The following is a 20,647-nucleotide window of genomic DNA, read 5'->3' on the forward strand; positions in this document are numbered from 1 at the left end:
CACATTTTTATTCAAGGTGTTTTTTTGGGCATTTTCACCCCCTAATTCACTATCTGACAATATCAGGAAGGGAAAATCCACTCACAGACGTTCAAGAGGCAGCAGTATAGTAGAAAAGAAATCGAACTTGGCAGAAATTGACCTGTTGTCAAACACAACGTAAACATCATTTTGTGATGTCTGAAATAAGTTGATGCTTCCAACATATGGATGTTGGAGCTTCCAGATGGCCTTTGTAACTATGTCCTCATAGTGCACAAATCATTTCACAACTTCACCAGGACTGTGCTCATCTTCATTCATCTTGGGAGTGAGCGGAAGAAAGAATAAAGATAGGAAGTTTGCTAAGACTGTGTTCAGTTGCTTTTGACTGATGTGCTGAATTTTGATGTCAAATTGCGGCACACATTATGTTTCTTATTATTTTACATAGACTGCAATTAGTGCCAATTCAAATTGCAGACATTAGACCTTTTCTTAGATTTATCTTACAGTATTCCTGCTCGTTTTTTTTTTTTTAGCTTTAATTAAATTAAAGATGTACATGTCAGTGTAACTCAGTTCTGATAAAATATTGCAACAAACTGAGCTAACAGGTATTAGTTCACTTCGGTTAACGTTTGTCATGCTTCTTATGGTTTCCTATGACAAAAATACACAGCAAGTTCCCATCATGCATGTTTTCTTCCAACAGTGAAAAGGAAGGATCAAGAGAAAACGAATGCTAATATGCTGATTATGTTTTTTTAGAAACCAAATTTGATTTTGTAGAGTATGTTATATTTAGCTCATCGTTTCACGTGAAAAGACGAAGAAACCATGTTTTTAAGTTCTGAAGTGTTCTGTCAATAAGAATGAGAAATGTATAAGTTTAATTAACTTGAAATTAACAAAACTTGTGTATTTAGGTTAAGTTAATGAGAACAGAACATTTGATTCCACCAAATGCCTGTATGATATTTTACAGTGTGTGAAACACCCCTCTGGTAAATCATAGGGGTGGTTATCTCGTCAAGCTTGTGCACAGCAGTGAAAGGCTTTGTGAAAGTATTATGTTAGAATTTTACCATTTTTCTTGAGAACACATGATATGTAGTTATGTCACACTGTGTATCTTACAAGATATCATCAGTCTTTGATCAGAGCTATTTACTGACCAAGTACTGTAATTCACCTCACTTGGTGTACGGGCCTCTTAGACTTAGACTTAGACTTAGACTTAGACTTTCTTTATTTGTCATTTGGATTTTCATCACAAACGAAATTTCGGTACAGTGGCTCAAGCATAGCAGGAATTACCGACATATTCTTTATAAAAGAAAAAGTAAAAAATATAATATATACACAAATAAATATGCAGTAAAAAGTACTTGAAAGTGAGGTAGTTTGTATAAAAGTCAGTCAGCATATATACATATGTAATTATTATTGCACAGTGAGTATTTGTAATAAATAGTACTTTGTGGATGTACAGAATATAAATATATTGCACAGTAAATAAATGGGCTGTAGTCCTGAGTGGTGTTTGTGTGGTTGAGGAGGGGAAGTGATCATGTAGAGTTAAGTAGTCTTATGGCATATGGAAAAAAGCTGTTTGCGAGTCTGGTTGTTCTGCACCGCATGCTGCGGAATCTTCTGCCAGACTTCAGCAGTGAGAACAGACCGTGGTGAGGGTGGGAGGGGTCACTGGTGATGTTGTGGGCCCTGGTCAGGCAGCGTTTCCTTGCAATGTCCTGGAGAGGAGGGAGTGGGGTCCCAATGATTTTCTCCGCTGTCCTCACCACCCTCTGTAGTGATTTCCAGTCAGAGGCACTACAGGCCGCTGACCAGACTGAGATGCAGCTGGTCAGGATGCTCTCTATAGTTCCTCTGTAGAAGGTGGTGAGGATGGGAGCGGGTAGTTGTACTCTCCTCATCCGGCGAAGAAAGTGCATGCGCTGCTGGGCCCTCTTTACCAGAGTGCCAGTGTGATTGGACCCTGGAAACATGAGTGAGAGTGGTTTCAGATAGGGAACACTGGGGAAGGACAGGGCGTTAAGACAGAAGGGGATAGAATAGTCAGTGAATGACATTAGATGCAATTAAAAAATATCATAAGTACATGAATATTATGAGTCACAGAAACATCAACCTCCAGTCTTCTCTCATCTTTCCAGACTTTGTGAAACATCACTAACAGGGAAATACACAGACGTGGATGGAAATCTTCATGTGACGCGCTCCACTGGTCTTGCCCGGAGTCAAGAGCCTTTATTTTCTGATGACCTTATGGTAAGTGAAGGAATAGGCTGCCACAACAACACGCAAGCACGGTACACAGTAATCAACGATGACTGTGACGAGTCCTCTGAAAACACTACAGAGCAGCTTCTCTAGGTTCAACTCAACAACGAACCAAATGAAGAGTTTATATATTACTCACACCCACCTAACAATGCCCCAAAATGACAGAAAATGCCTCCTCATTGCACAAGTTAACGATGCAGCAAGCTGTCAGTGGTTCCATGTGCAATCCATCCAGCATTTTGCTATATATTGCTTAGGATAAGACGATTTGATGACATTTGTGGATTACATGAGGATAGCAAGGGCGGCACGGTGGTGCAGTGGTTAGCACTGTCGCCTCATAGCAAGAGGGTTCCAGGTTCGAATCCCGGTCTGGGCCCTTCTATGTGGAGTTTGCATGTTCTCCCTGTGCCTGCGTGGGTTTTCTCCGGGTTCTCCGGCTTCCTCCCACAATACCAAAAACATGCACATTAGGTTAATTGGCTACTCTACATTGTCCCTAGGTGTGAGTGTGAGAGTGTGTGGTTGTTTGTCTTTGTGTGTTGGCCCTGCGATTGACTGGCGACCAGTTCAGGGTGTACCCCGCCTCTCGCCCGTAGTCAGCTGGGATAGGCTCCAGCTCCCCCCTGATGCTGACGGATAAGCGGTATAGAAAATGGATGGATGGATGGATGAGGATACCAAGTCTCTGCACAAATGCCCCACACAGAAAAGAAATGGCGCTGAAACTCACTAAGTGATAGCTGTTTGTCAAAGATCAGTCCGTTCTGTCAGTTCTTGCTTTGGATTAGTGCTCAGAGTACTGGCACCAAATTGTTGACTTGTTGTCGTCTCTTTCTCTTTCCTCAGGGCTCCAGGTCTTCTTTGGACAGCTCTCGACCAGTCGGTCAAGTAGACAAGCACATCCTGCTGCTTGTACATGGAGTAGGAAATGCAGGTAAGAGTTGGGAAAAGTCAGGGTCTGATAACTTTTCAAATTTTTTGTATTAGCAAAAGTGCTTGGTGAATCTTACAATGGTGGATTGCGCATTAGTCCAGGATTAGAAGAATGCATGTGTGTATACAACTGAATACATCTTTGAAGTGTGTGTGAAAGCACCCAGTCTGCAAGGAATGGTTTTAAAACACAAAGCTGATCAGCATCCACGGAAGCAAAAAGCGACAAGTGCACCACGTGGTCTGCTTAACTTAAGTTTTGCCAATAGTGCTGAAGATTTCCTAAACTAAACTGATGAACATGTTCAACATAACTATGAAACACCAGCATGTCAGCATGTTGCTATGCTAATCATTGCTGTTGTCGGTGAAGGTGCTCAGTCATCCAGGTCATGGTCTGTGTAGTAAATTCTTAGGTCATCTGGACTTGTTATCATTACTGTTGGTTTCTTTGATCTTCTTTTTATTGGTTAATTCAATTCCCAATTCAATTGGATTCATTCAAAACCCACTGATCATCTCATCGTCTCGTTTTTTTTTTCTTTGTACGGCTCTGGAATCGTGCTGACTGGGAACTTGAGGTGTGTGTGCAGCATTATGAAGACAAAATGTATAGTCACCATTGTTCCATGCGATTAATTCAAAAATTGACATTTCACATTGGTATTTACATGGTCAGCCTCCATCTTTGCATAATTTGTAAACAAACATTGCTGGGTCTCAGCTCTCTGTGGCTCTACAAAAGGGAGAAAGAAGAGCGAGGCACATCGTGCATAAATGGCAAAGCAGTTTTCAGTAACTCCCCAAATGCCTCTGGCTAATTGTGTTGCTTGGGATGAGGCATTTTGGAGTTGGATGGCAGTCAGCACAAATGAAACCCTGAAGCAGCGCTCTCTCGGCGCTCCTCAGTGGAACGAGCTGGTGACTGATGCTGCTTCTCTGCACCGACGGCCCTGTGACAAAGGAGTTGCAGATAGCTTTGCTAGCATCCTCTGCCGCAACTCTGCCCTCAGTGGCTGTGGCTTGGCCCACTGACAGAGCAGGCATTTGCTACCTGCTTCTTCCAGATGTCATTCGTGGAACAAAAAGGTGCTGCAAAGTAGATGTGTGAGTAGCAAGTCAGGCTCGGATACAATAACTCATTGGGATAAATGTGAAATAACACATTTGTCGGGAAGAAACCCCTACTAGGTTTGCACACTGCATGTAGTGGAAAAAGCTCTTTATGTATAAAAGCTCTTCTGTTCTGTACTTTTATCATTCAATTCAATTCAATTCAGTTTATTTATATAGCGCCAGTTCACAACAAAAGTTATCTCATGACACTTTTCAATTAGATCAAGTCTAGAACAAACTCTTTACATGGTTACACAAGACAAAAGCACACTTTTTGGAATAAGATTAGCAAGTTGCCTGAGCCATTAGTTCAACAACACAGTGAGGACAGCACCGACGGGGTTTAAAGTAAACTGAATGATGCAAGCTGATGATTCGGAAAGTATTGTGTGAGCTCCACGGTCCTTCCAGTCTTTCATCAAAGTGTTGTCATTTGTCACAAAAAGCGTTCTATCATTACCATGACAACAACTTGCCACTGTCAGTCCCTCACGCTATTATTTATCACTGTTACAAGTTGCAAGATGTCAAACTCAAGGTTTCCAAGGTTTCCAAAGAGCCTGTAAGAGAAAAGAGAATTCAGTGAGACTTGGACAGAAAAGTCACACAGCAGCTGCTTGTCCAGTGCACAGCTGGATCAGGGACTCTGTGTGGCGGGACCGAGGCGCTGGTTATCGGCAAGCTGTGCTTACTTTCCTGCTAGATTACTGAGTGGGTAAAGTTTTAGGTCAATTTTATGATGAGCTGTTGAAGTTTTGTTTTATTGTGGACAATTTATTGCCTTTATTCACTTTGCTACTGCTGATCCGGACCTCAGAATAACAGCATTCACATGTGGGCCTTCATTAAGAAGAATCTGAGTACTCCTGGTGGACGGCCTGCTATTTCTCCAGTGGAAGCCATGATGGCACTGTTGTACAGTCAGTATTTCTCTCAGACAGGCTGGGATTACATCATCGTTTTCTCAGAAGCATGACTCATTAAAGCCCTCGTCTGTTCCTTCCACTCACTCTACTCTGGACTTGCTGGATTTGTTTTTTTTGTTTTATTTTTTACAACATCACCGAATAGCTCGAATAGCTGTATTGAAACCCCATATATAAGTACATCACTATGATATTTTTTGTTAGCAGGATAATACTGAAAAAAAGACTACATAGCACTTCCTTGTATTAAAAATTATACAGTGTATGTTTATCAATTATCAAATGCTTCCTAACATTGTAGCAAGCACATTTAAGTTTTTCCTAACTGAGGTCCATTTTCAGTTTTTTTTTTCTCTCGCATCTCTTAAGCAGTGATGGAGTTTGTTCAGTTATAATGGAGATGGCTTAATATTATAGTTAGGTCACATGATGAAAACTGAGTGATCTCCATTACTATGCAGCAGACTTCACTGAGGATGCCTGAAAGCTCCACTAACCCTGGTTCCAACAAAGCTGGGAATCTGTAAAACATAAATACAGTAGTTACATAGTACATGAAGATGCTGTCAGATGACTGAACAAGCACTTTGCTTTAGGTATACTGAGACCTTTTTAACCATGAAAATTAACCATCGTATTTATTTACACACTGTTATTTATTTATTTATTTCCCCAGGTCCGGAGATCACGGACGAGCTGGTCAAGGTCCTACGTAAACGCCTGGATGAGACCACCTTGGACATCATCACAGTTATGCTTGTCAGGAACTGCAAGCTGACACCAGCTGATGTGGAGGTAAGTGGCTTTTTTTTTTTTTTGACTGTAATTTGTACCAAAAATAATTGAGAGAAAAAACACTTAACACAAAACACAGTTTATACATCGATCAGCCACAACATTAAAACCACTGACAGCTGAAGTGAACAACATTAATCACCTGTTTACAGTGCAAAGCTCTGCAGGGAAACCTTAAGTCCTGACAGTCATGTGGGTGTTCTTTGACACACACCACCCACCTACACATTGCAGACCTAATAACCCCTCTCCAGCTAGACGGTGTACCCCGCCACATTTCAAAGACAGCTCAGGAATGTCTCAAGGACCCCAACAATAACCTGCAGACTCCCCCCACCTGATCAAGAATCTGTGGGATGCACTGGAATAAGCCAAATCCACCCTCAGTGCACAGAACCCAGAAGATCCAACATTCTGTTGCCAGTGACCACAACACCCCCAGAGGTCCTGTGTCCCTTCCCCCTGACAGGTCAGAGATGTTGTGGCTGATCGGTGTAAAGGGTTAGGGTTAATAATAATAAAAAAAGTGCAATGTGAATTATTAGCTTTATTTTCACCACAAAGCGCTACTGAAAATTGCGTTGCGAGAAAAGCCTTCATCAAATGTTGTCTGATCAGTTCATCCAGCCGTCAGGATCTCCTGCCACCGAGGTGATGAACTTCAGCCTCCCCCAGTACTGCCTGCCCTGGCTGCCTGCTGTCGCTCACTACCTCAGACAGAACCTCCTCATCTTCCTGCATATACCCAAGTACACTGACAGCAACACAGCACACCACTTCAAGGTAAAATCCACACCGACTTTTATGGGAACATGTAGCATCATTTCTTGAGTGTAATGTGAGTGTGACACATTCAAGGGGAATTCTGGTATTTTTAAACCTGTCCCCTGTTTTTCATACTTACCAAATGTTTTGGAATTGCCAGCTGAGATAATAAACAATAACATTGTTTTTTTGGTTATTCAGAAACACAAGTCACATTCAGGGAGATGTCTCACTCTCACTGGAAGTGAGCTGTTGCAGTTGTTTTCCCGTCTAGATTGTTGAAATCAGCTAAATACTCAGCCATGACTTTGGAAATCTATTCTTTCTGGCATTTCCTGTCGATACACTCCAAACTCCTCTCCTTTTTTCAGCTCTGTATCACTTTTCCATGGGCGTCTTTCTGCAACGGCTCCCAAAAACGAGACTTCTCCCCTGAGCAAGAATTGTGTTTCTGGTTAAACGAAAAGGGTTTTAATCTTGAACACAAGGTTTTGCTCTACAAGAATCCTTTTCTTAAAGTTGTCACTTAGAGTAACAATCTTACAGTGTGACTGTGACTTAGTTCATTCTCCCTGGGTTACATTGCAGCCAATACAGCCATGTCTGGGCTTCCAAATCATTTGTATGAATCATTTACACACCAAAATATGTTTTGAAAATACTGGAATTAAGTTTTGGTCTCTATTTCCCCATTCATGACAACTTTTATTTAACTGTCTCATTTAAATTGTATTGATGTTTAAATTCATGCATGATTTATGGCATGACATGCTGTCTCCCAGTTGTTTCCCAAACATGTCACTTTATTTGAACTCTTTATGCTCCAGCAGAGCAGGGTTATATGACAGCTCCGTCTTGTCCTTAGTCAGCAGTACTGATTTGCATGTCAGGCACCTTAGTGATGTGACCAGGAGAGATGACCTTTTAAGACATTCGTTGTTCTCTTAATAACAGAGAATTAGAATATTGATTCCACTCTCGTGTTAATGGATTAGCTATGGAATTAGTGCCAGGAATGAATAAGCTTATCTTAGTAAAAGGCAGGTAGCTGGTAGCCTGGCCGTCTCCAAAGTTCAAAACTATAGAATAGAATAGAATGCCTTTATTATCACTATACACATGTACAGTGAGATTAAAGGCTAATTCCGCAGTGCAAACAGTGAATAAAGTAAGAATAAAAAAAACAATATGAAAATAGATATGGTGCTATTTACAGTGTTAGATATATATATATATGTATGTATTGCACATTATGAATGGGATATTGCACATAGGTGATTAACTATGGAATCAGTGCATATGAGAATTCAAGGTGGTTATTGCTTTATATTATATTATTGCTAATATTGGTTATAGCTTTATTTAATGCCTGCACAAACAAAACTCTAAAAGCAATATAGTTGTTTTACAGCTAACCAGTGTGCCTACCCTACCCTAGGTATTATGTACCATTTTGTAAGGGAAAAGACAGAACAGTGTAAAACCTGTTTGTTCAGCAGCTATCAAATCATTCATCACAAAAGGATTTGTAACTCAAACATAATCCTAGAAACAGTTTCTGCTTGCCCAGCCACGGTGAAAAGGTATTGGTAATAACAAATCAAAGTAAACAGTCTGAGTTTTTAATGTTCTCCAACTACTTTGGATGATTTGTTGACTTGTTAAAAGTCATTGCTGCTTACAAATCAAAAAATAATGCCTGCTTGCCCTGATAGATGACAGTTTGACATATGCAAGTGCACTACAAACAGCTCTGTTTAAAGTCATGTGGATTAAAACTGAATAAATTCTAGATATTGGGGGACTCCCAGCTCTGCAAAACTGGCAGACACTGAAATCATTTTGACAAGTCTCATTGTGGTGTTTGAAATAAATGCTGACATATATGGTTTGAGCATCCAGGGACTGATTTGCTCTCCTGTTCTGTCTGCAGCACTACTTCCATTTAAGCAGTGACTTGGCTGATGGTGATCTCTACCTCTACAATAAACCTGGAGGGCAGGGGACAGGAGGCAAAGGTAATTACATCCTCTCAGACCAGCATGCCCTCAGTGTCACAAGGCCTCGGTCGTCCTCTGGGTGTGTGTGTGTGTGTATAACCTGTAGTTATAAAATGTGGTGACCTTTTCCCTCCTCTCTCAACGTGTATTGCACGTTGCACTTATGTTGTCTTGAGTGTGCTATGCTGTTGTTCTTCATGCTCCTACCTACTGTATTGGACAGTTTGGTTTGCTACACTGTACACAGCACAGTCATTAATGTTTCCATCCCCTTTTTTTTTTTTTTTTTTAATCTTTTTTATTTTTCCCCTGCGCTATTTGGCTGTTTGTTGTATCCTCCTGTCAGCCACACACTGAGAATTATTCATGTCCACCTTTTGCTTTCTAAATGTCGACTCCAGTTCCCTCTGAATGGCCCCCTTCCCCGAATTCTAATATGGACGTGATATGTCCAACAAGTGCTCCCCTTCATGTCCTGGTGGACACAGATGCACTGTGTGTGTGTGTGTGTGTGTGCTGATATATACACAGTGTATTACTGTTGTTGCGTTTGTTGTAGTCGTCCCTGTTTAGACTTGACAGCACGTGTGTTTGATGAGTCATGATTGGCAACACTACTTGCAACCCCTGAAAGTACCTGCAGCTTGCGGTCAGCGTCACCTCCCAAGCAGTGCAAATTAAGTTCCAAGAGCTGAAAAGCAGAACCCGTGACACTGACTTCATATTTCCTCAATATCCTGCTGTTGAAAAGGCTTGAAAGTATCCAAATCTGAAAGCAAAAACGGAAGCAAAATGATGAATGTGTAATCTAGTGTTTGAAAAAATATTAAAGCTCAAACAGTGTCCTTATCTAACCTGCATACATCCGCTTTCTTTTCTTTAACCTTTGTTTATTTCTTATCCCTAAACCTTTTCTAGACTCGCTCGCCCATTTGCCATGAGCAAAGAATGACTTGGAAACATTGCTGTAACCTCAGGCTTTGGTTTAGTTGAACGGTTTCCATTTGCCTCTCGTTGCCATCGTTAAGCTGCTGATTTGGTAGCAGTATGATATCATGGGATATGCTGACACTTTCTTTTCCTATTTATTAAATTCCCAGCACGTTCTCCTCTGCTTGTCTGGCTTAACAGAAACTACTGCCCTCCTTCTCGCTGCGCTCACAGTGCTAATTGCTTTGATGAGCATCAGCACAATTATTTTCCTGCGGTGGCCTTCTCTTTCTCCTACCGCAGCTCAACAGACGCTTCACACATTTCTCTATCAGTTGGTATTTGCCTTTTGGTTCCACTCCCTGTGTAATCTACTCCGTCACTCCCACAGATGACCTGGCTTTTGCAGGAAAGCATCTTAGCTGTCCTGTTCATTTACGTGAGTTGTTATCCCTGAACAGAGATTATATGTGGCTGTCAGGGGCCCTGCCATCTGCTTCCCTGGGTTACCAGTCATACATTGTGGTTACTAACTCATGAATGCTAATCCATAAAGGAAGGAGGATAATCAGTGTGGTATTTAATGTTACGCTTGTGTGGAAATCAGTTGACTTGGTGTTAACAGCGCCTTGTCTTTAAAATGAATTGATGTTCAGCTGAGCTTGCTGTTGTCTGTCCCTCTCCATATATTTCACTTGCAGTCCGAAGAGATCAATGCCATTTCATACTGAGGCGCTTTCTAATTTATCGATATGGGCCGTTATGCGTCATCTGGAGGTATTTGACGTTAAAGCGGAGTGCCGCTGCTGGAATCGGCTCTGTGACTGAAAGCTCACCAAGTTCAATTAAAATGTGGCAGCGGAGAGCGTGTAAATACTAACGCCATTCTTCAACCGCTCCCGCCAAAGGGCAACTCATCATGGATGCGAAAGATGAGTTCACTGAATTAAAACTCTCATTTGTACTCAGAAATCTTTCCCCGTATCTTATTTTGCTCTTAATCTACATTTTCATTGGCAGAACTAGTGTGACCAGATCCCAGTGAACTAAACGTGGGAAAAAGTGCACGTTGAGAGTGTCATTTCTATCTGGCCCTTAGCTTGTGACATCTCTCTGCTTTGCCCTCTGGTTGATTTAGTAGCACACAAACTATGCCCTTTACAGGTTAGGCCTGAAGTATGCGAAAGCCTGAACAATATATTTTATTTGAAGGTAACTTTCCCAACTTCCACGCGAAGTAAATTCAGTGAACATGAAAGGACTGTACAGTTTTACAGTTCTTATTTTCTTGGATGACAGTCTAACACCTGGCCATCCTACATGGAGCTTATCATCCTAGTCTAGGTTTGTTCCATGAAGAAAAAGCAAAGAAATAAGATGCGGTCAGGATGCTTTGTGCTTTAGTAGTATCATAGAGATGATAGGCAGAGGTGTGGCCTCAGGTCACATGACTTGGACTTGACTCACACTACTTCAGTAAAGAAAGAGTTTGTGCCTCATCTGCTTAAAAATTCTTATGAATAATACTTTGTTTTTCAAACTGTTATTTGCCACCTAATTGCTTTAGAGTTTTAAATTGGCCACGTCATGAGAGTGCCATGACAGCCCAGTATGCTATTCCTGGATTAAAAAGATCAAACAACAGCTCCAATAACTGGTGTGTCACACAGTGCTCTGCAAATGAAACAATCAGTCATTTAAATGCGTGTTTGAATGTTCGACATCCTGTTGGTGTTTTCCTGTTGGTGAGATGAAGTAAAAACTTAGCGCTCGGCTAGCAGCTTAAAATACGGAACAGTTTCCAGCTGCAGTGCTCTCTGGAGATTCTCATCTTTAGTCCCTCTTTAAAATGATCCCTGTGCATCTGTCAAACTGTAAACATCGACGCTGACACGAAGGGTTCTTTGCACCTGCGCTCATTCCACTTCCTGTTTAACTACTTTCCAACTGCTTTGTGGAGAAGCTCTGAGTGTATCTCATTAGTTTGTTGGTGTTTAAGTATTATGATGTTAGCTGTTCCTTGCCTCAGGTGTAATGTCAGACAGCTAAGGCAGTGTTTTTGCAAACAGAGAGGTGCCCAACCTCTGACCTGTGTTTCCTGTCAGCTAATTAAAGATGCACTTTCTAATGACCACTGCACCCACTGCATGCTGCAGTTTAACATGTCTACCGAATCCCAGTGGACGCACTTGGATTCAGACCGATGAGATTTCTTTATTCATTTATGGCAGCATAATTGCAGACATTGACAGTGACAGGACAAGTGGCAGTTTTATGGAAATCATATAGCGTGACCAAGTTCCTTAATATGTGTCAAAACATCCAAAGGATGAAAAGTCACAATATATCAAAACAATTTGTATAATAATATTATCTATAAACTATTTTATCAGTGTATGCATTTATGTGATTGGGGCAATGCAGATGAACATAGCGCCACTGCAAGACCAGACTATTACATAGTTCTTACTTTAAGGTGAGTTGCTCACTTTTCTGCACAGTGCAGCACTATTATGATTTAAAAACATTGTAAAAGACCAACACCACACATTTAGCTTCTGCCTCACCCCTCTGCCCTACCCCGATAGGCTGTTTTTGTGTTGTATCTCAGGCTGTCATTGTGGCTGTGTAATCACATCACAGAACAGCGATGTTACTGCTTTATATAAATGGAGTTTGAAATGAAAGGAATATTCTCAGATCAATATATCTTGAAATAGTTATTGATCGCTGGAACAATTCCTTCAGCCCATACTAGCTGTGAAATGTTGGCACTCGAGCACGGCTCTCCTGCCTCATCAGATTTCCTGCTTTGAATTTGTTCATGTCTTTCTCTTACCTGACCCCTGGCTCCGACATGTGTTTCTGTTTCCTCTTAACGTTCTTTTTTTTAAAAGATGTTAAATCGGTTTTAACTTCTTCTTTTTGAATCTGTTCTTTACTTTCTCCTTATTTTCTTTTCAACACCATTACACCCTGCAGTTCTTCCTTGCTTCTGTTTCCTCTTACCCAATTCCTTCACACAGTCTGAAAAAGCAAAAAATATTCGGGATTCTGAGCAGCACACGGTGGAACTGTTAATGACAATAATTGTGGGCGAACAATACACAGTGGGAATACATAAGTATTCAAGCAAAAGTTCCTACTGCAGTTTCCCTTCAAGCAAAAGGGAAACTGCAGTAGGAATCCAATCTGGTTCGCTAACAGCTGTGAAGTGATTAAAACACAACATAAACCTCAGGATGGCCTGCATATGTGCTATTTCAGAATTTGAGAGGTGGGCAGATGGAGTTTACATGCATTTTAATTCCACTATGGTCCACAACACCCCTCCCCCCCATTGCCTGCCAAGAGACACTGTGGACAGGTCTGCTTCACAGCTCTGTGTGTGTGAACTGACCAGAAGAGGGAGTGGAAGTGGCTTTGGGGGTGCACTGCAGAGCCCCCTCGACACGTTTTTCAGACCTTTTGATTTGGTGGGCCAGACACACGTTTAAGTGGGCTGAGCCCAGCCCTACCCATAGTTACTGCCGGCCTAGGCCGAATGCAACACATAAACAGACTGCAGCCATCCACTATCTTTACTTGACTTTTCTATTCTGTGTGAGTTGTGTAAGAAGTGTAAGAAAGCCACAACACGTAGAGGGATTTTCCCAAAAGCACATACACACTCCACACACAAAGATCCTATGAAAATCTGAGCCTATGACCTGTTTGCTATGAGGCAACAGTGACTTCATACTGCCACCCATGCTTGGAGTTGACTGATGTTAAATTGGATTGGTACATCCCTAATGCTGTTCTCCGGGTGTCTTTAATGTTGACCCAGGCACGATGAAGGAGCTGGTTCAGCAACTCTTCCCACCTTCTCAGTTTAAAGGTACCACCACATGTCTTCTTCTGTCCCCTTTAAAACATCTCACACCCATCGTTTTGACTGGAGCCCATGCTGCTGCTGACCCCAGGTGCTCTGGTCTTGGCCTTTTTTTTCTTCATGGCGTTTTTTTGCAGTGCTGTATCTCCTTTCATTAAGGCTTCCTTCAGCATATACATCTTTTATTAAAAACTCTATTCATCTTTGAGTTTCCTGTAGATTTGGCATGGACCCCCAAAGTGCATGAAGTGTGCTGTTTCCAATGTTTGAGCCAGTGTTTGAGCCAGTGTTTCCCTGCTGTTACTGTAAATTTGCCGTGCTTATTGCTGCTTCAAAGACCCTAACACAACCACAATATGTATTTTAAATACACAAAAAATAGATTTCCCTTATGTAAGTATTTCATTATCAACTAGGCAGTAATATTTTTGATTTGACTGTACTTATTCTCTTTGTATTTTTAAGGCTCAATTTTAGTTTACCGTGTAACAACCAGCACAAGCAGCATATATATATAATAAACCAAAAGAAAAAAACCCTCGAACCTCGAACTGAATGTGTCGCAATGACAGAATAATGCCCCTAACTTGCTTAAGAAATTGTGGTAAATCTCAAAAAGGATTTGCATTCATTGTATGTTATGTTTTTATTTACAGCATACCAACGTTTTTTTCAAATTGGGGTTTAGTACTGCCTTTCTGTGCAGGAGATGTCAGATTACTGGAGCTCAGTAATCCTCGCTGTGACTACCTCCTTCCTTTGCAGTTTTTCAGCTTTTCATGACTTCCCTTGAAAAGCTTCAAGATGCAAGGTTTCACTTTTTAATATATGATGTTTATGATATGATGTATATCATTTACAATATGAAATACAGTAGAATTAACAATGAATACTGTCTGATTGATGCGACCATTTAAACAGATTCACCATTTTTTTAGTTATCTGTTTCTACCAACTAACCGTTAAAAACACACCATCTGCCTCTGTCTCTTCATTTACTGAGCGGCTGTTGTCGTGCTTTCCTGTGATCTCAGAGCGGTGACACCAGTGCTATACCTGGCTGAGAGTCTATTTATTTATCACCTCCATCCAATCCATCCACTCACTTCACTCAGCCTTTCTGTAGTTTGCACTGCTGCACATGCCTGAACCAGAGTAGCAGGTGCGCTTGGAGACCACTGCAGCCTTAATGCAGATTTGAATACATTTCTTTTGGATTTGAAGAGAACAACGTTAAGGTTCTTTTGTTTTAAGAACAAATCATCAGCCTGTTGTGAAAGTGCCACCCTGTCTTCATGTGCTGTGTATAGGCCAGTGTAGTGTCAGACTGGCTAAGCAACTGTGTCAGCGCTGGACGTTGTCAGCCTTGAGTCGCATATTGAGTTCCATCATTTTCCGTATGCCCATTAAGGCAGTGCTGTTGCAAATATCAGTCTCATTAGGCTTACACAGTCAGCCATCATGAGCAACCAGTTACTGTAATAGCAGCATTGGATGGATGGAGCATCCTCAGGTGTATTCACCCTCTATAAACAACAACTGTCAAGAAATCAGATTGCACAAAAGCAAAACTTCACACAGTGTTGTCCATATCAAGATACAGAATCTCTCTTTGTGTCAAAGCTTGAACTCAGCCTGAGCTGTTGATACAAATAAAGTTGTGGCACCCATAAGTTCTTAAACAGGATAAAGAGTATAGTGCCTCGTTCTTTACCCCTCGTAAGCACAAAATTGTGAGCTTGTGAGTCACTGAGGTTTGCTCCTGGAAGCCAACTTAAATTTTTGTAGTTCTTCTAATTTAGTGAACCTAAACTGCCGTGATCCGCTTAGCCACCATCCATGCTTAGCTAGCTTCACTAGTTTTACAATCAACCACTAATCAGTAACCCTCTAGCATCAGAAGAGGGGCTGTAACATAGCAACAGACACATGGCTGCTCATTCAGGCCTCAGTTGTGTGTCCACCACCACTGTTCGTGTAGTTTGTGTTATACATAGCCACTGATTAACCCTGCCTTCAGACTGATAAGTAATGGCAAGAGGGCTGAATTCTTCATACTGATTTTGCAGAGAACAAAACTACCCTCAATCAAAAATAGCCAATATATTACTCACATCACCAAGCCTTCAAAACTAGAGATGTTGTGAGAATGTGCAAAGTAATTTTGCTGTGCCACTCTCAAGTGCTGATTTCTGCAACCTTTTCTATGATGAGCATCAGTTTATGGAGATGAGGACAGCCGGTGTGTCGGTGGCATTTGCTTATCCGTCAGGGTCGCGGGGGGCAGCTGGAGCGTATCCCAGCTTACTACGGGCTAGAGGCGGGGTACACCATTTGCTGGTCACTAGTCAATCGCAGGGCTGACACACACTCACACCTCAGTGCTAACCACTGCACCATCGTGCCACCCTGGCATTTGCTCATGCACATGAAATTTATTTTTTAATTCTGTGTCACACAATAAAAGTTTGTTTATAGTAAATCTTAAATTGACTTGCAAGTACATAGCAATTTTCTCATCTACCAGCTACTCAAAGCGCTTTACAATACATGGCACATTCACCTATTCACACATTCATACACTGATACATCATGTGCCTATTCCCTCATCAGGAGCGATACAGCACCTTTTATTCAAAACACCCACGATAAGGCGTTCACACACACACTGACACACCAGCGTAACAGCCATCAGGAGGAATTTGGGCTTCTGTATCTTGTTTCAAAATAAAGCTTTGCATGTAACGTCCAAAGAGAGTTTTTCTCAGAAAATACAGTATGGCTCAGTCTCCTCTTGCAGTGAACCCGAACTCCTTTGGACTGACTGTGCAGTCTGCTGTGGTGTGATCTCGTCGTTGCCAGGTGGTTACTAGTCGGATCGACAAAAGGAGCACTCAGGATGTGTTTTGTTGAATTGTTGACTTTTTTTTTTTTAATGGATGGAGATTAAACACATCATCAGGTCAACATGAATTCATCATGCTGGTTTGCTCTTTGTTTTATTACTAATCTAACGTAGTAACTTGTAGTTATGGGACAACACCACAGTAAGGAATAATTAGAAATAAAATAACAGTGTACTGACATACGCTTGCTTTGGAAATGGCTTTCCATGATCACACTGGCCATGGGTTACTTTTGCATTTTCTGATCTAAAAAGGTGTTTGAGAATCTTGAAAGTACTATTAGGGTAATTTTGAAGTTTGCACAGATTCAATTCCGTTCCCTTCGATGACCAGTCACAGTCAGTCTATTAGTGTAATAGTTTATCTTCCCTTTTATTGTGACTGGATGATCATGTGGTCATTTTCATTTTTGTGGTAATGCACATTTTAGTGAAATTTATGTAATAACAAATTGAACTAGCATCAAAAACAGTTTCCTTTGCAACCTTTGAAATCACAAAACTGTTTTGTATTTCTGAAATAGATCTGTCTCCTTCCTCACGCATGGTCCTACTTACTTGTCACTTACTTGGCACAAAAAAAACGCAAACGCATTGAACACTCTTGTCATTATTGTTTCACAACTATACAATAGATAAATCAAATAAAATAGAATGGATATTTGCCTGATAATCCCAAGGCAATATGAAAATCTAAGCCTCTGTATTAATTTGTTGGTCCTTTAGAAAATTTTCTCCTCTGCTTTTAGGTATTGCGTGCATCGCCCTCTCATTTGTGGACACCCATGGTCGTCCCCTTCAGGTGCCTGCTCAGGACTATACTGGTCTGCCGAGATCAGAGAATTACACCATCCCGCTTCATCCAGACCATTTTGATGAGCTGACCACCGTGGATAAAGTGTACTCCGTCAACGTCAGCTCGGGTACAGGTAACACAGCGCTGAGGGGTGGGGAGTGGTTGGGATTAGATAGGAGATAAGGTTGAGAGTTGGGGTTAGATGAGGAGGTTGTCGCCATAGGAAGTGACTTAGTAAAGGCAAGGAAAATCAAATGTTCATGAAGTACAAAAGAGTTCGGAAAAGCATCAAGCAAGAGTTCCAACCACATCCACACACAACTGACTTAATGTCAGGACCTTGTTCTATTAGGCCAGGAACCAGGTCCAGCCCTCAGGATGGTTTCTTACTATATTTTTTCCACTATTATTTTCTGTTAGTCAGTACTTCGAACCATCACAAGTTGTTAACCAGCACCCTCAGCTAGGTGTTGTTAGATCTCAGGGCGCACAAGACCTTTTTAGGACATATACGTGCAAATATTAAGGTACTACAAATGCGTTAATAGTCACACACATAACTTCTAATCTAACTACACATTACTATGTAATGTTAGGCTAACTGTTAATGTCAATCATTTTCACAAAGTTGGCAGCTTACTTAACTCAATTTACCATTTCCACTTTCCTCATCCCCCTCAGTCTTTTAAGGTAATACTACTGTGAACTACACCAGTACACACTACTTAATGAACCCACACGGGGAAATTAAAGTTTTGCATTACAGTAGCAAATAAAAAACAAAAATATACAGTACAGAACATAAGAATTAAAGTATCTGATAACAAGAATAGTATGGAAACTGACTGACTATGGGTGAGAGGCGGGGTTCACCCTGGACTGGTTGCCAGTCAATCGCAGGACCAACACACAAAGACAGACAAACACACACTCTCACACTCACACCTAGGGGCAATTTAGAGTAGCCAGTTAACCTAATGTGCATGTTTTTGGTATTGTGGGAGGAAGCCGGAGTACCCGGAGAAAACCCACGCAGGCACAGGGAGAACATGCAAACTCCACATAGAAGGGTCCAGACCGGGATTCGAACCTGGAACCCTCTTGCTATGAGGGACAGTGCTAACCACTACCATGCCGCCCAAACTAACATTCCATCATAAAAACTCTGAATTACATCAATAAGACTAGAATGGGATTATTCCATAAAGTAATGATGTAAAAGCACATAAAGACATAGGGACCGAGGTAAAATTTACCTGGTTTTGGAAGGAGGATGGACAATAAAGAATGAAGAATATTTGCTGGTATATCATGCAGATGCATTGCTGTTAAAGAGGCCCAAAGTGTGCATTGAATCTCAGGGGGAATTTATCCCCAAGGTAGACCAAAGAAATATATAGATTGATGGTGATTTCAGGTTATGCACCTTCTGCTGAGTAAACACTCACATTTTTTTTTGTCTGTGATGCCTGCTGTTTTCTTAAATGTGGACCTTGTTTACTCTTTATATTGACATGAGAAGTTTCTCATTGTTCTTTATTGTCTTGAGAATCATATCACCACTGAATCTGATTGCGTTACAAGGTTACAGCAAATGCAGGGGTCATTCCACTGTATAAACTGCACTAATTTAAAATTTGATTAATTACACTCATAAACGTCAAGCTACGTTATGGGTAACAGGGTGGCTATTAAATTTAATGTCCAAAAATGAAATGTCCTCAAAACTGAACATGTGAATCTTCGTGATTAACGAACACAACTGTGCAATATTCTCAGAGGCTAAATTTGTGACTTTGCATCACAAGGCCATAAATCAAAATTAAATCATAGTTGTGGGGACTTCTTAATATAATTGTGTTTATAAAGTGTTAGTCATGCTCTGTTGTAAGTGCTGCAACAGGACAAAATGACAAATAAGACTCCAGTTTTTGCCATTAAAAAATAGTGACATCCTCAAATGGTGGGTTTAATTTAATAAAACTTAACTATGCAAAGACAGTCATAATACATAATTCCCAATCTGTGCACTTGTATATTGTTTGAAGGTATGTTAATGAAAGTCTGCCAAAAATATTATGTGGAATGTGTGAAACTTTGATGAAAGGCTCTGGTTGCTGGAGGGATCAAAGTGTGAGTGTATGAATGGAATCGAGAGAAAGAGGGTGGCTTTGCAATTTCAAGTGTTTACTTCGCAGTAGCTGTGCTTTTAAACGTCAGTGTATCATGGAATAATCATGATCGTTTTTGGAACAGATGACACCATGGTGGAGATGATTCGTTTCATTTGTATTGTTAGTACTGCAGACCGATATTAAGATCAGCATTTCTCATAAACCCTGCTGCTTTGTTACTCACATTCAATGTTTCTTCCTTTCTCCCCACTCTCAGAATGCTAAGCCAAACCCCTAACCTTCTGTGTCTTCTTAATTTGATAAAGAGTGTTTCACAGTTGTGCCTGCTCATCTCCTGACAGAGCCACAGCTGTATGTGCGGTTCGACATCTGGGAACAAGGCAACGTCAGCCCCTTACAGCTGAGTGATAAATTGCAGGGGGCTCTGCGCCACGCGCTGTGTGACGTTTTAATGGAGCTGAGGGTCTTGCCGAATCCCCTTTGTGTTGGGGCGCTTTGCCCAGCGACCAAAGCTCAGAGAGAGGAGGCTAAAGGTGAGATGATGGCCAGATGGTTATTGGTTTCATTCCGATAAAAGCAGCATCCTACAAATTCATTTGATCCAGTACACGCATTCATTGGAAATGTATTTACACTACATCTTTACGCTAAAGAAAGGCAGAACCTGACCTGCAGTTTTGTGGGGTCCTGTCGGGTTGGGTATCAGAACTGTAGTTCACACCGTCTCAAAACGACGGCCATCTCCTTTTCTAAAATGTCTCTTCAGGACTATCGATTCCTTTGCCTGAGATGAAAGAAGTGAAGGACAGCCCCAGGCAGCGCAGTGGCTCACGGGTCTTTAAGAGCAGTCCTTCTCCCATCACCTTAACCCAAGCTGCTGGGAGCACCCCCATCACAGGGACCAGTACACCCGAGTCCACCACACCCACCAGCAAGAGCACCCGCCGAAGCTTCTGGGACATACTGGTCAGTTCCTCCAGAAATGGAAGGCTTTCATCATGGAACTTTGCTCTTAGCATTTAACACAATACTCTTATTGTAAGTGGGTTGCATGACTAGGTTAAATGATTTCCTTTGTTGAAATTAACGAAATATAAACCGCCTCCCTACTGATTAGTATTCAGCAATTGAGCAATTGTATTGATTGATTTTAAAAACTAGACGAGTCTCTGACTGAGATGCA

At 41.3% G+C, this 20,647-nt stretch overlaps 1 protein-coding gene across 6 annotated transcripts in view; it reads left to right on the top strand.

The window, feature by feature from the left end:
- The window catches only part of szt2 (SZT2 subunit of KICSTOR complex), a 99,183-nt gene that overhangs the window by 40,292 nt on the left and 38,244 nt on the right, over nt 1–20,647 (top strand). For 5 of the 6 annotated variants that reach the window (XM_046392865.1, XM_046392871.1, XM_046392870.1 and 2 more), the window contains 8 exons: nt 2,157–2,271; nt 3,136–3,223; nt 5,941–6,059; nt 6,678–6,842; nt 8,758–8,842; nt 17,283–17,462; nt 19,806–19,997; nt 20,231–20,430. In XM_046392865.1, the coding sequence (XP_046248821.1) occupies nt 2,157–2,271; nt 3,136–3,223; nt 5,941–6,059; nt 6,678–6,842; nt 8,758–8,842; nt 17,283–17,462; nt 19,806–19,997; nt 20,231–20,430 (1,144 nt within the window). The remainder of the gene's footprint in view (nt 1–2,156; nt 2,272–3,135; nt 3,224–5,940; nt 6,060–6,677; nt 6,843–8,757; nt 8,843–17,282; nt 17,463–19,805; nt 19,998–20,230; nt 20,431–20,647) is intronic. The other variant, XM_046392867.1, reaches the window with a different exon arrangement.

This window comes from Scatophagus argus, chromosome 6 (assembly GCF_020382885.2).
Source record: "Scatophagus argus isolate fScaArg1 chromosome 6, fScaArg1.pri, whole genome shotgun sequence".
Classification (NCBI taxonomy): Eukaryota; Metazoa; Chordata; class Actinopteri; family Scatophagidae; genus Scatophagus; species Scatophagus argus.